General features: G+C 38.1%; 1 protein-coding gene across 2 annotated transcripts in view; it reads left to right on the forward strand.

Annotated features, from left to right (window-relative positions):
• Positions 1-10,359: 10,359 nt before the first annotated feature.
• Positions 10,360-16,858, forward strand: part of LOC148649506 (von Willebrand factor D and EGF domain-containing protein) — a 75,211-nt gene continuing 68,712 nt past the window's right edge. For both annotated transcript variants that reach the window (XM_088606297.1, XM_088606298.1), the window contains exon 1: positions 10,360-11,003. In XM_088606297.1, the coding sequence (XP_088462423.1) occupies positions 10,901-11,003 (103 nt within the window). In that variant the 5' untranslated portion in view covers positions 10,360-10,900. The remainder of the gene's footprint in view (positions 11,004-16,858) is intronic.

Raw genomic sequence — 16,858 nt, forward strand, 5'->3', positions numbered from 1 at the left:
GACCCATTGATTCAATCCTGTAGATGTTAAATGACGCCATTGTAAATGTAAGAATAAAAGTTTAAAGCAAACTGAATTTCATAGAATCTGTAAAGGAATCTGATTAAGGTGACTTTGACCTACATCAAGACCCAATTCTGGGTCAATGTTGAAATGATGCAGTCATTTCAGCTTTTCATCATTTTAATTGCTTCCAATCACTCATCGAACTAATCCCCTAGGGCTGGCTAATTACTCCCTTGCCAAAGGAAAAGACTAAAGGCCTTGCAAGAAATAAGGACTCATATCAGCTTTCATATATTGCATTTGTTGCTCTTGTGCCTCCCTTGCTTGGACAAACTACCAACCATGTGCCTCTGATATTCATTCTACCTGTTATTCTGTTTCAGCTGAAGGAAATGTCCCATCTGGAAAGGCTTATTAAATGTCCACCAGCCGCAGCTTTTGAAATGCTTCTGTTTCCAAAACACAAACCTAACATCAAAGGCTGAAGGAAATGTTTTTGTATCACTACAGTTAGCATAACCATTCACAGCAGCAATTGCAAGGAAGCCCAAGCTCATTTTATGATAAGCATAAACAAAACCAATGTAGTTTTGCCATTTCTTATTGAGTTATCTGAAATGATTAGATTTTTCTAACAAGAGATAATAGATTCAAGACAGCTGGGGGAGAGTTTGGGTTAGTTGGTCTTACAACTTCCAGTGAAGCAGAGACTCCTATAAGATCAGGGAAATCTGCAAGCTTGAGGTAATGACATAAGTATTGTGTCCATCAGTGCCGAACCTGTTATGTTATACCAATATTGTGTAATGCACTAGGAAGGCCTCATTTAGAAGAGAGCATACAATTTTGTCTGCCATGTTATAGGAAAGATATTTCTGCTGTGGAATCAGCCCAGATACAGTACGTTATAGGATTTAAAAGGGAACTGCAGTCCCAATTTCTCAGACCAGTTTTAAATCTTGGTAACAAAATAAATTAATTGACGGTATCACAGAATTTGACTAATTCAGAATAAGCACAAAATTGTGGACTTTGGAAGGGTACTGTATGGTCGTCATTTTGTCTTAAACCACTGGTCTCGCTAGAGGTGAGAGAGAGAGCTCATGAGAATTATTACATAAAACCAGCCCTTCCTGCTCACTTGTAATGACTAAGGTGCTGCGATGTACAAGCAAATAAGTACAGGTTGTGTGTCAGACATTTCACTGCAGAAATGTTTCAATGTAATCTGCATGCAGAGTTAACAAGTAGTATTTGTCTGTAAAACCATCTCAAAGTCGATTAATATGTTGAATTCAATTAAATTGCACAAATTGGCAGTCTAGTTAAAGTATCTAAAAAATGTGTCCCTTGTATAACATGAATAACATTCTATATAAATAAATACAGTAGCAAAATTTTCTTGGTCTAAAGCATGTGCTGTATTGCAACAGAAATAGATTGTTTTCAAATATTGTTAATTTGGGATAGGACATGTGTATTGAAATTACTCTGCTTTGGTGTTTATATGATTATGAAGTTTCACAGTTCATAATATGAAATATATTTTCATTTCAGATACCAAACCAAAACTTGTGCTCAAAACAAGTGCCATTTCTACCATTTTTGTAATCGATGAAAAGAGGATGATATCAGTGGGTAATAGATAAATAGAAAAAAATCTGTCTTCACGATTTAATGGATCCTTTTTATCATAATTATGTTTAAGACCTAAGCTAGGGTGTGTATTAAATATGGTTTTATGACAAAGATCAATATCCAAATTCCTATTTGGTTGAAAGAGATGTCTTCACAAGCCTGCTTGATTACAGTGTAATAAGGCCGGTACGTGTCACTGGAAGTTTTGTTGCCTTGTTCTAAATTGCAGACAATGACAGAAATATGATGCTGCGCATACCCAAAATGTTAATCTATTTTGTGATGTAAATTTACTGTGTTTTGTGTACATTTTACTTCCATTTTGGTTTGAAATTCTTTCTTACCCCAAAATATAAAAATAGCGCTGAAGTTCCTCTTTAAGGGAATGTCGTACACTGATAGACTGAAGAATTTGAACCTTTTTAGTCTTGAACATAAGAGACTATGAGTGGACCTGATACTGGTAATCAGTATTGTCAGTCATTGATCAAGTCAACCCAGGACTGTTTCAGAATAAACCACGCAACACAAACTAGAGGACACAAGCAGAAACCATGTGGAAGTTCGTTTAAACCAAGGACAGGAGGGACTTCTTTACCCAAAGCATTGTGCTCATCAGGAACAAGCTACCCAGCTACAGTATGTTGTCAAAGTCAATATCTTGACTTCCTACAGGCAATGGCTGCATAAGACCTTTGGATCAACTAGCCTCTAACTAAAAACCAACCTAGATTAGACAAAGGGACTCTTTTTTGTAATATATTCTCCTGTTCTCAGGGGACATCGCTATGAGCCAAGTGCAAAGACACAAAACCTAGACAGAATGTTGTTCCTGCTGTTCTCCCTTCACTCTCTTGAGACCTCTAACACACAAATCCCAGCTGACCAACTGAATACAAGCAGCACAAAATGTTGCTCAGTGACATTTTGTCAAAATTCATTTGAGGGTTTTGTGACAGCTTCATTTGCACAAATAGTTGTTTATTCAGTTAGAGCCAAATAATAAAAGTGAACAGCACTCAATCATTTTTTTTACGTTGGCAATAGAAACCCATGAGAAAACACTTTTTTTTCCTGCACATGAAGAAATTAAAAGAATATAGTTTTTTTATATCAAGTCTGCCACACAATTACTTTATCCATGAAATTATGCATTGCTGGGAGTAATCCTAAAGGTTTATCTCATATAAAGTTATCAGAATCCAGCTAACGTTTCACAGGGAGAAATATATCCTTTCATCACCTGCCGAGAATACATTCCCTGTGAAGTTCAAGCAAGCAGAAAGGAAAAAGAAAACAAGAGGAGTCCCTTGTCAACGGATCTCAGCATCAGAAAGTCTGTTCAGGATACAGACTATTCAAATGCATGTCTGTAGCTATCAGGGTCTTATTATTCTACAAAGATGACATTTATCTGAGTACAAAGGCAATGCCATGGCAAAGCAGTCTAGTTTAAAATAAATTAGTAGAGACGTACTTTTCAACTCTTATTTAGCTTCCTTTATACAGCATCAGTTTGTGCAGGGAACAGAGCTTCAACAATGTCTGTTTTTATACTGCAATTTCTAAAAACAGAGGACAAAATTACAAGACAAAGCTTCAAATAAAAGGAACACATAAATAACTAATTGAGAAAGTAACACCTGTACATTCAGACAATAATTATGTCCCTTTGTTGTGAAAATCTCTTAGATGTTCCCTTAGGTTCCATGTAGTTAAATGTAAAATTACCGTGCACTGAGTTATGTAAAAATAGATTGTGTTTACTAAATAGTCAGATAGCTGCATTTTAATAAGAAATGTACAATTTGGGAAGATCACTAAGGTGTCTCAATCATAATACACCCTTCTGGGGGTATAAAATCCACATGTTCTTGTAATCTCTTGCCATTGTTTTTGTCCTGTTTGTACTTTGGGTGGTGATGTAAATTGGATGAATGTTTCCCAACAGTTAGCCATGTTTCAGTCACGAATTATTTAGGTAGTGAGAAAAAGGCTGTAAGGCTTCCTAGTTCACCAGTGATTTATAACTTATTCCTCCTGTAGTTGGGAGCTGTGAAAGGCCTTAGCAGAATGACAAACACATAAGAAAACAAATGACTTGGGCAATCAAAGAACAAGCCCATTTAAAAGCTTCGAGACATTTAAAAGCACGTCAATTTCAGTTTTATCGCAATGTAATTATTTTCACTTTAATTTATTAAAGGGAGTACGGCTTTAGATGTAGAAGATAAACTGACAGCTGAAAAGCAAATTCTTTTTATTCAAGCACAGGGGAATTCTAGGAATTTGTATTATTCCTGTTCCTGCCAAAAATGCAAAAGAAATGGCCTGCTGGGTTAAACACCACTGATCATATAGTTGCAATTGATTTTAATTGGCTTTTAGAACAGGAAAATGCTAATGCTAATGGATTTGCCACCATTCATTTGAGAGGACCAGATATGAGCTTTTTAAGGGCAAACTCCTCCCAGCCTTGATCCAAAAACATCGTTTTGAAAAGATTACCTTACATTTTAAGTAATGCACTTTTAAATAATCCTAAGAGCAGCAATGTTATTTTATTCATGGAGATCATTTACAAGACTCTTTGCAGATTCGTCTAGAGAGGCTACCATCACATCTGAGACCTCTGTGGAAACTTGAGTGACAATTATTAATTGTCAGGGAACAGGATTTCTTTTTAATTAGAGATCCTATATTGGAACTTAGATGATGAGAAGTCTTGGTGTGCACTCGCTGGTGACAAATTCAAAAACTCAAGCTTGCAGTTTTTCAGCAGCACCAATAGAGTTTGTACAGTAAACTGTGAATTAATTGTAAATTAGAGACAGGCCATTTAATATAAATAAATACATACTTTTGATAATCTAGTAAGCAAAGGTTTCAGACTAAAAATATTATTTTTACAGTATTTTGTTTGACATGAAGGGAAAATTTAGAAAGTATTGTATAATCCTTTTAAAAATATATATTTAGAATACCATTTAAAATAAACTCCTTACTGCATGACAATGTGCAAAATGTGTTTCTTCATACATCTCAGATGTATAAATTGTTGGAATGTTAGAGCTCTTCCATTAAATTTATTGTGGAGTAGGTGGCATATCCTTGACTCTCTGCTGCTTTTCCATAGTGCTCCAAAAATAAATGTCTCACACTTACATATTGCTACTGTATATACAGTACCATTCCGTGTCCTTACAGTAACCTTAACTTTGTTGACTGAACTTAACTGTTGTTTAAGTGAGTTTATTTTACTGAAAGATGTGCATTATCATGTGAAATTGCATAATGTAAAACTTAATGATATTGTTTATAGCCACTTTGATACTTTAAACTTTCAGATTACAACTAAACTTTTATAGTTCTAACATGACCCATTACCACCATGAATTTTTCTCAATTCTAAAATTTATAAAGGATAACATTCCATGCTTAAAGTGTTGTGAGAGATAAAAATGATTTAATGATTACATTAAAATGGTAATCATTTCATTAACATATCATCACTAGAGAATATAAATAAAGAAAAGAAAAGGACCCAAGATAGAGCCTTGTGGGACCCCCTTAATAAATGATTTTACACACTGTATAGAGGTTATACATATGAAACTATGCAGGAGTTTCAGAGCAAGACCAATACTTCAAGACTATGTTAAAGGGACTGAGTGATCCACAGTATCAACAAGTGGAGTAAAAGTGTGATGGTGATTCTCTGGAACCAAAATCAGTATATGAATGTAAGGTATTATTATTACTACTGTATAAGGGAAATAATTTAGGATGGAGAACAAATGGTGCATCTTTGAAGAGCAAGTTATGGGTTTGTGGAACAAACTTTCCAGCAACAAGGTTGAAATATAAGCTCTGGGAAACGTCAAGCTATGGATGAGTGAAATCTTAGATTCACTTAGCTGCTAAAAAAAACTACAGTATCAATGGAGGGCTGAATGGCTTTCTCTCATCAGCAGATGTTCTTGTGTTATGTATTTAGAGATACTGACATGTTTATTACTGATGGTTAGAAATGAATGTGCCAGATATGATTTGCATTAGCTCTTCAAACCTTTAGATTGTTTGACATGTTGTGAGTAAAACTATTTAATTAAAATTTGACAGAACATCATTAGATATTTGCTTTTTGGAACAGGGTTATCTTATTGTGTTTGTTCAGAACACAAAAAAATATATATTTGCCTGTGGGACATGGTGCAGACTGAGTTTCACATGTTTAAAGCTAGGCTACCATTATTACGGTACTGAAACAAAAGTTTTTTTTTTGTTTATCAGCCAATGTAAATGCCAGATGAGGTCCCTTTGGCTGACAGTGTGCCTGTGATGTTAAGGGATATAAGTAAATCCGCATATAAATCCTACTTAATTCCACTGTATAATCAATACTTCGTGAAGCTTGTTTCCATCCAAATTCTGTTCTCTGTTCTGTTAATCCCTTAATACGTATTAAACATCTCACAAGTAAAACTCCTTGCTCTTTCATATGTGGATTGCATAAGCAATAGACTTTCAAATGAAATAAATCTTTAACTTTATGTGGATATCACACTAGATACCTGCAATATTTCCAAATCACTCCGATTCAGAAACACTACCAAGATAATGCATTTAAAAAAAAAAAAGAACGCACTCAAATTATATATTATCCAGTGTATGATCTGTAAAACATTCACATTTATTGTCAAAACAAAAAAACCCTGCTGTGGAACTGTACTTGTCACAGGTAAAGGTGTATTTCATGCTGAAAGGAAAAGAAAAGAGAATTTCATTTCGGCTCTGGAGCCTTCTTCAGGTTTGAGGGAGGGAGAGAAAAGAGCAGATAAAGGAAGCTAGGGAGAACAAAAGACAGTAGTTACAGAAGGGACAGGGAGCTTATGGTCATAAAGCAGGTGAGAATGAGTATTTTAATGCTCCTTGTCTTCCCTGATGCAGTTGGACAGTTTTCACAGTGAACTGTTTGATTAAAGATGGTATAACTCAATTTAATAAAAAGGAAATTGTATCAATTTGCATTAGATGTCTGTCTTATTTTTGTAATTAAACAACATCTTACAAATTATATATGTAAACAGTATAATAATGACACAATATACAGGTATTGTATGTCTCACTTTATAAGCAAAATGTTTTTACATACTTTTTCTTTAATTGTCTTCTGAATTTGTAAACAAAATTACTTACACGAAAACTATTACTTAGACATTGAATAAGAAATTGCTTTTACCAGTATAGTTAAGGAAGAAATTGATATGCCTGATAATGTAATGTGATCTTTAATGTTGTAATGACCAAGGAGTCCGGACCTAAATGTATCTTCCAATGCAAGGTACTGGACCTCAACAGTGTGGTGTCCCTGATCACTATACTGGGGCATTGGATTACAAATTCTGACCCAGAATCAAAAGCATCATCTACTGATCCACCAGTATCACCAGGAAACGGTCATCCCTTACAGATCTCCTATTCAAGTGCTTGCTTACATCCGGGATTTGATTACTTCAGGCAGCAGGCTAATTGGCTATAGCACCTGCTATCTGAATACTAGTAACATCCCTAATCCTGACTACAGTCTGAATCTTATAATATGAAATTAATTCATAGTAAATAATGCAACTGTTTTTATAGCTGACCAGTACCATTACTAGATGCTTTATAGACTAGCCAACCAATGCTTTTTTAGGATTACTGTATAACATTGAGAATTTGTTGTTAGCATTTTTTAGTAAACATGTAGCTATAGCCTTGCAAAGGCAGTTAAAAATACTCAACATTATCATTTTTTCAGTGACTTTTGAGAAAGAAGGTGATAGGTTGCTCTCTACAAGCAGCATTCCACAATTCAGAGCAGCCTTGCACAATTCAGAATTGTTCCCAAGAAGCAAATAAAGATGTTTTGCTAACTTCTGCAATGCTGTATAAACAGTACACACAAGAAACATCTGAGTAATCTCATAAGTACTGTATGATCAAGTATGAAAAGCTTTTGCATTTGTTATGTCCTCTTTTTTGTAAAGGATAACATTTATAATTTGATTTAAATGTTTTACTTCCTTCTTATTTTTTCCAATTACAATCTTCATTACAGAAGCATCATCACAGCACATACTGTACATTTTATTTCCCAATGCACATTTTCAAAAAAAAAACACAGCCTCACTGTAATTTCTCTGTCTCATAAAATACTGGCAAATGGCTGTGCTCTTTTATTAATTAATGACTATTTAATTAGGCAACTAGACTCCACCATAAGATCTCTTCAAAAGCTCATCTCTAAGGCACAATTTGTACACCACATTCTTCATGTACCAGAGAACAGCTTTTCTGTAACAACCATGTATTATTTGAGACAGGACTTGTAAAATATAAAACAAAGGGATGGGTGTCTAAGAGAAATATTTATGCTATTTCAGTTCTTTCTGCTCTCCTGAGTACATCTGTCTTGAAAGTGAGTGCTATTCTACTAATTTAACTGTCCACAGCAAGATGTATCAACTATTTAAGATGCATGTAAATTGTAAAGAACAACCGGAAAACTCACAGAAATTCCTTTATTAGACTAAGGATTTCTTCACGGGCCAGTGCATGGGCACTTGATCAGCATTCACACAAAACTGCTCTTTTCATTTTGATTTCAGTTTTTTGTGCCATTCCTGCTTTACTAAATGGAGTTTAAACATGTCTCGGCTCTACTGCCATTAAATCAAACATACATATCAGGCACTTCCAGGGTGTGAGAGAGGAATTTGGGTGAATCAAAGTCAATATCTGTCACTCAGATTGCAGATTTAGTTTATTCTGAAAAGTGGCCAGCCCTGCCCCATTGTGGGTTTTCCTGTCTGTCTCTGACAACGATCCACAAGTACAACGATCCACATGGCCCTCAGACAGCAAGTGATAAATTAGCGGCATGCCATTCCTGATGGCGTAGCCTCCCACGTCTATGCTTCCCACAATGCCTGGCTCACGAGCGTGCTGCCCTGCCAGGCAGCACACTGTGTTCATTGGCTTGGTTAATTTCAGTCAACCCTCCCAACACGCACAGCACCCAGCCCCCAGCTTTAGGAACTTAAAATGAGATCCAAACTATTTCAGTTTGCACACAAGAAAAGGGCTATCATCTTTTATGCATTAATCCAATAGAGCTCGCAGTGTTATTATACAGAGATTTCAGGGGATTACTGAAGCGGACATTTTAAATTAATGATTCAATTGCAAACCCATCTGTGACCTGAAAGCATTCCAAGAAGATGTATTCCTAAAAGACGGGGAAAGGACAGAGTTACTTCGCTGCATGGCTGGTGGAATTCCAGGCTGTCTTTGCTTGATGAACATGTGTTTTAAAATGCCTTGGAGCAAAACAGACCATGTGCTTCACAAATCTCCTTTCTAATCTTCCCATTGTATCTGTTTCCCTTAAATATAACATAACAGATACCATGTCTTGGAAATACAGGTGGTAGGTTTTATTGAGATTTCAAGAGAGTTATATTTAGACATCCTCCACCAGAATTAATATAGTCAAGAAATTCCTAAATGATAATAGTCAGAAACACAATGTCTAATCACTCCTTAAAAGAAACACGAATGTCAATGAACTATACTATATTATTATAGTAGGTTTACTATATAATATAAGAAGGTACTGTAGCTGCCTCAGCATGCGTAAGCTGCAAAGGAATTTTCAGCATGGATAAACCTTTTACCTATTCCTATACTATATTATTGTTCAGTACTTATGGAGTTTGTACTTATATGATTAATATCACAGAATATTTCCATCATTTTAATTGCAGCAGCAATAAAAGCAACTATGCTCAGATTCGGCTGCATGCTGGAGCAGTGGTTAGCATTACTGTGCTGCAGTGATTTCCTCTGGGTGCTCCTGTTTCCCCACAGTCCAAAGACATACTGGTACTGTAGGTTATGGCTTGTGGGAAAGATGGCCCTGGTGTGAGTGTGCGTGTGTCTGTGCGTGCCTCGTGAATAGACCGACAGCCAGTCCAGGGTGTATCCTGCCTTGCGCCCGTTGTTGGCCGGGATAGGCCCCAGCTCCACCACAGCCCTGAATTGGATGGAGCAGTAAGAAAATGGGTGGATGGATTTGCCGAGTGTAAATTAAGAAAAAGCAACATCTGGGATTACCTGGAGACGACCAGACTCATTCCATCCGCCTTGTCCTTTCCTGTAGCACATCGTTTTCACGTGTCCACTCTCTGCACGGCCCATGACTTCCCCAGACTTACAGTATTGCCCTCTGCGGGGACCTGACTGGAGTGCTCTTGAGACATGGCTTCAAATCATTAATGGCAGGGACACTGGGCACAGTATGTTGGTTTAGTGAATTGTTTTTATCGCAGTGGCCACAGTTGCAGTATTTCTTCCCCAGCCCGAGTCCTCTCGGTGTCTGCCAGAGTGTGTACAGCATATGGGAGTACATAAGCTTTGTTTGCTGGTTTTCAGTAAGCTGCTGATGCTAATCGCCATGGGTGTGAGCACAAGGATAAGTTCTCTCTGCCACTGTCCAAAAACATGCTGAATAAAAGACGCATAGGTATCCTAGCTGTGATTTCCATGCTACGTGTACAATACAAATTGCAACACCCTTCTCCAAAAAGCTTTTACATTTTGTGTAAACGCTAGTAGTGCATATACAGTATATGGCCAATAATAAGGTTAAAAACAAGTCTAGTATATAATAATGAAAAGCCTGCTTAGAACCAAATTCTCTATATGCCACACCGGACCTCTTGAGTTCATTTGTTTTCGATAAACCGTTCTTGATGCCGGTCTCTAATTTTGCTGCAGAATTTAGAGTCTAAAATAGCAACAGGTTCTCAACAGGCTTGTGTTGCAGATGTAAGGAAGGCTCCAAAACTTTTGTGGTGCCGTCACTCTAGCGACTGTGAGCTCTTATTACACAGGGTACAACTACTAATTCAGATAATTAGCGCCTAGGGAAACAACGCGCTTTTATTTTCTGTCCGGGGCTGTCTGCGGTCTGTTCTGGGCATTATCAAACAGAGGGGCTTCAAATTCCTACAAACTAAACTTATAATAATATGCAAAAGGAAACATCCACAGCGCTCTGCAGGATAGCAGCACACCGCTAATACCACACAAGCATTGTGCGCAGACCGTGCGGGTTCTCTGACTTTTTAAAAAAAATAAGTTTCAAATGGGACACTATACTTTCAATCAACGCATGTCATCAGTAAATAAAAACTAAAAAAGTCGTATAATGGAACAACATCTTTCTGACTTGTTGCGGTTTTTACTTTTTGGATATTCATGCATTTTGCGGATATTTTGGATGCAAATAAATACGTCGCAGGCACAGCTGGGTAAGTATTTGAATTACAACACTATCCTGTAGACACGAAACCGGTAATGCAGGGGATCAATTATTTTATTGTTGCTTTCATTTCAAGATTATCCTGAACTCTTGCGAGTTAAATATGCATGGAACTGGACAATGTTTCAGTTTCTTGGCAAAATGGCTAAGTTATGATTGAGATCTCACAGGGAAAGATTTGGAAATTTATTTTATGGAGAAGGACTGTGCTCAATATTGTCTGTTTACTTAAGTAACTGAGTACGGCGAGTTCCAGCTTCTCTCAAGTGCTGTTGCACTCATTGCCAAATGGCGATTCCCCCCAAATTCTACCACGACACTAAAACATAATTTTACATTTTCATTGCTGTACTTACGCTGGTGTATTAGCTCCGTTTCACTGTGCTATACTGGACACGACACCTAATTATATAGATATAAGCAATTTCGTAATTAATCGGTCCACAGGTGAATGGTAAATGAGTATTTGCCTAAATCTGTTAATTGATAACACGTGTAGTTCGGTCAGGTGTATGCGTTCTGAATGGCAGAATTCAGGTGAAACGCGTGACATCATTAAGATGCGGAACAAGCATTCACAGTATCTGCATTTCAAACAAAACCAGCTCACTCGCCGGAGTCAAGGCGGCGTGGCGGTTTCAAAGCTTTTGGGTCCTTTTTCCACAATCATGTAGTATTAGAAACGGAGGCATTAATATTACTGTAACTCCTTAAAACATAAATGCGTTATACCGTGTTAGTATCATTAACTTTTACCAGAAAAGGGATAGAATACTGTGGCGAGGGCTGTTGCACCTCGATACAGTTGGCTCAGGCGGTGAGCTGCAGAAACAAATAGGCTCTTCGTCTGTTTTTATTACAGTGATGTCTCATGGAGTTATCCTGCTGAATTCCTTATTATTTCCACCGCTGACCTGTGTCAATTTCCTACAAGGCTGGTCTGAACGGCATTCAAAGAATAATAAACTAAGCGTAATGAGCGATCTTAAAAGGATGTACAGTACAGTCTATTCTTCGGCTGCCATCAAGGGGTAATCTGCCATCCTACTGTTCATAAACAGCTGTATACCTCTCACAGTGAGAACGTTTTAACTCAATAAAGCCCACTTTCCCGCGGTGCTGTCCCCCCACAGACACTTTGAAAAGCAGGAGCAGAACAAGCGGGCAGCCCCGGAAACGGATGCCGATGTGCCAGGGGCATTATTAGGGGTAGTGAGGCACGCAGGGTGCGCCTGATTAGTGGCGCTGCGCTAATGTCAAGCAGGCACGGTTTCCCAGATTGAAACATCAAACGCGGTGGAGCAAAAGGTTTGTGGTGGAGGTGGTACTGACCACAACCTGCTGCGCTAAAATAAATTGCTGCAGGATCTCTGCAAACTGCTGATGCCGAAGAATTGCTGAGAATCAGTGTACTTTAGCTACATTTTTAAATTGAATTACGAAAACCTACACCAGTTCTCACATTTTTATGCTATTCAAAAAGCAATTATTTTTGCTGCTTATTGCTCATACCAATTAAATTAATAACGAAGACCCGACAAAAAAAATAACCATGAAAAAAATCATCGCAGAGGAATTTGTATTACTTTTAATTAAAGCCTATCCCTTATCTTGCGTTTTAGCTGGTGGAACAGGAAATTTATTTTCTTTCCGCTGTGGAAGGCTATTGAAACAGCGCACTAGAAACTCCCCATACTGACCTCTCATGCTGTTCTCTAAAGTCTTTACTTTATTTTTAGTTATTTGCTATAATCTTTTTAACTCTAAACTCGATTTATAAACTTACTGTAGAAACATTAGTAAAATCCTTTATCCTGATATACTTTTTTAGGACAACAATAACACTTTATTTTGCGTAAAATTGCTTATTTCCCCTTTTTCTTGCTAAGTAAGATGGTACTAATTACAGTACATGCAGGGGAAATAAAGAGCGGGAAGAGTTGAGTCAGAAAGGTATTAGCTCTGCCCTTTGACGAAAGGGGAAACATGCTGCCTTTAAAAAAACTGATCTTTTTAACTTTGACATTCACCAGCAACTACAGCAACTCTTGAACACGGTCTGATAGGAACCACAGGCTGTTTTTTGTTTTAAAAAAAGGCATTTCCCTTTCTATTATTATCTACATCTGATTCCAGGCAGATTCAGTTTGTCTGACAAGAAAAAAGAAGCTTAACTAATGAATATTGGAGTTAGGTCTACATGTACAGTATATTAATAAATATATATATTTTATATCTTCTAGAGATCTCAAAATAATGATGCAGCATTCCAGACCTTGACAACTACATGTTCTTGGTGTAAATATATTCATTTCATTCAGTAAATCGGTATTACTTGACTGCAGTGCCAGTATGTTGAGCTTCAAGAAAACCTTGATAAGCTTTATGGTTGAAACAGAAGGGCTATGTCATGTGAAACGTGTCTGAACGACTCTGGTCAGTGCAGACTGGACCAAGGACAAGAATGTTTCCCATTTTTATTAAATGATTGTTAAAAAATTAAAAGTGTGAACCTGTCAAGAGACATCGTAGGTTTAGAGAAACAGAAATGGGGAGACCTTCAAACACATATACACTTCTTCAGCGGGATACTGTCTGGAAAGAAACACTGGAGTAGCATGTACACTAAAAGCCATCAAACGTCTTTGTTATTGTAGCTCTGACGCTCCTATCCCCAGGCCAGGGGTCTGATATGGATTTATAGCCTGTAGAGAAACAGAGGCACCTTATTCCCAACTTTGCCATTTCAGCAGTAACTGGCTTCACATCACAAGCCCAGGCCTGCTCTGTCCTGAGGTGAGATTAAGTTCTGAAAACCTGGTTAATTTATTTACAACTGCCAGCATACTGCCAGGAAAACAGTTTTTGTGTGTGTGTGTGTTTGAGATCGTGATGATAATGACTAATTAAAATTTTTGCTTCCTTTAGAGTACTGTGGGGAGAAAAGCAAAATAAGGGACTGATTCATATTACACAGTTATTTCCATTTTTTAATTTGCGTTAAATTCTCATGGCATTTTCTGTTTCTTATGATTACCTTAGAATGTGGCAACGATGATCTCGGGTACAGGCAACACTGACAGTCTTAACGGTCGCAGAAGTTGGGGAAATGTGCTTGCAAGTAGATGTCTGTGCTCGGGTGACAGGCTGAGATTCAGTGCAGGTGTGCTGTTGCTCTGTTGTTTTGAAGCTGTGTGGTTGAAGTGCCAGAGAACGACTGGGGGTGAATTTCCCTTCAGCAATGCAGACCTAAGGCTGTTCAGTTCCCACTGAAAAATGCAAACAGACCTTGCCAAATCTCAGCATAATATTGCTGGCTGCCAGGAGAAGATAACGTGATTAATTTTACAAAGGGGGGAAATTAAAGCATTATTGCATAATTTTACATATGGTTTTCTTTTGGATAGTAAAATACAGCTTTGTAAGTTGGCTGAAGTCATACAAATCAATTAAAGCACCCCCTTGTTTAGATGTGCAAATGTTTTGTACAGTTTAATTTTTGCAAGACCGCATAAATGCATAGTTGTTTGAGATCTTTATTTAAGTATTGGGGGGCGAGGGGGCGAGGGGGCGATGGATAATACAGCAACAAGAAAAATGCAAAAAAAACAATCACATTATCTCCCCTCCCGTCTCCTGTGCTCCTCGAAAGCTTCCCCAGGAGGTAATTTATCCCCTCCGTCACGACTCACACTGGACCTCTGAGTCCTCAGGCTCCCCCCTCAGGGGGGGTTTGATAACCTCCCCCATCAGGCTCGGACAGCCCAGCCCCAGGTTCCGCAGTGATGCGCAGTGAAGAGTCTTGGTGTATATGGCAGCGAGAAAGGAAAGAGTCCACCAGGACGCTGTCCTCATGTTTGTCTAGTGTTTTTGCAGTGCGTCTTTAATTAGTCACACCATGGCATTCAGGATCTCCCAAAATAATTAGTTACACACATCCGTGCTTTAGAGAGGAACCTTATGTTAGAGAACTTATTAAGGTTTATTTGTTTTATTCACGAATGTCAAACATGATATAATCAGCATGGTAATTGTTTTGGCGTAAAAACTCATGTTGCAACAGTACTAGCGGACAGAGTGTTTAGGATTATCGACACACACGGCTCCAGAGTCGTATTACCACACAACTTCAAATCATCTTTCAGCATAGATGTGAACAGAGTTCTTGCACAGTGTGCTGACAGCTGAACTGCAATTGTTTTTCTCAAGATGAATCAAATATAACTGAAATTATCTGAAGATACTCTCATTGAAGGTGAGAAAGAGACGGAGTGAGACCGGCCGAACGGAAACAACTGGGTGAGGAGCTTCTACTGGTTTGGGGGCTGTAACGGGAGTTAAACGGGCAGAAGAAGAAAGATCACTGGGGAGTCTAGGGACAGTAACATCGGGGTAGTTCCCTGGGCCTTTTAATCTCCCTTACCATTGGGTTGGGTTTATGTGCAGATCTCCTTGCTATGCTACCATCAAGGGGACTCTGTTACAGAGGGATAACGATAGACAAAGCCAATCCCACCCAGCTGTTTTAAAGCACAATCATTACTGACTTTTGCTTCATACTATATATATTTCTTGCACACACGTCTTCTTGCATCTTTGTCCCACTCATCCCACCTCCACCCCATGTCCACTGTAGCTGCTCCCCCTTGGTTAATTCCTCTATGTGAGTGGGGGTGGAGGCTCCTTGATCCTGAGGCCTGGAGGCTGCCTCTTAGCTAAGTGGGTCAAGCCAGAACTTAATGTACTTAAATACTCAATAAACATTCCCAGAATATCAGATTCTTGAATGTTTTTATTGCTCGTGAAGTGCGTTTTGCGAAAATTCTAAAATTGTCTGGAGTGGGACCTCTGGGATATTGTTGCAATTGGATCAGGATGACAACGTGCTTAAATCTAAAGAACACTATTCACATTTAAAGAATGAATTCTGAGGAAATCAGTCTGGTCAGTTTTGAGTGAATACAAATATTTTGCATTTCACCTTTTGTATCACACATATAAAATCAAAATGATCATCTAAATGGCATTAGTAAATGATAATAGAAAATCTCTAATACAGTAGTCGCACATTTCAAACTTTTGTTGGATAACTTTTGTTCAACAGAAGTCTGTAATAGAAGACAGATATTCACCAATTGCGGTATCTTCTGTTTTGACACAAAGCGGAAAATGTTGCTCTCCTAAAGCATGCAAACAGCAATGGAGATATGAAACACGTGGGCAAGTAATTCAAGGATACGTTCAAGTACATAGAAACTTGCAACCGCTGTTTTTTTGTTCACATCTGAAATCCACAAACCTCTCTTCCAGGAGTTTGTTCATCCTTGAACATGTTCTCTGACCAAGCTGTCAAGGCAGAGATGATCAATACAAAGTTATCGCCTCGAGTCAGTTCTTTTTTTCCCTTTAGACTTGTTTCCCAAACCCACGAAGTACACCAGACAGAGGTCCTGTCTTCTGTACAGGAGAAGGACTGTTTCAGGTCATTCCACACCCACTCAGCCAGAAAGGAACATTTCTTTGCCTGACTATCTCAGCTTTTGCTAGAAAAAAACACCTGTATGTTTTTAGGGGTGCCAAGTCTGGAAACGCTAGACACTATGTTCTGAAAATAATCCCATCAGCTCCTGACCTGGCAAAGGTCAGCATAAAGTAAGAAGGTCATCTTGACCACAAAATTCACCCTGGTCTTAGTGTAGATGCTGCCATCATACTGTATGTAACACCTCGTTAAACCTGAAATGACCCTTAACTCTCATTTGTTAAGTTGCCAGAGAGTATTCTCAGTCTGAGACGGCTGGGCTACAACTCTTCCTGAATTAGTTTGAAGTGATTCAAAACAGA

This window comes from Lepisosteus platostomus, chromosome 14 (assembly GCF_059453375.1).
Source record: "Lepisosteus platostomus isolate fLepPlt1 chromosome 14, fLepPlt1.hap1, whole genome shotgun sequence".
In the NCBI taxonomy this organism is placed as follows: Eukaryota; Metazoa; Chordata; class Actinopteri; order Semionotiformes; family Lepisosteidae; genus Lepisosteus; species Lepisosteus platostomus.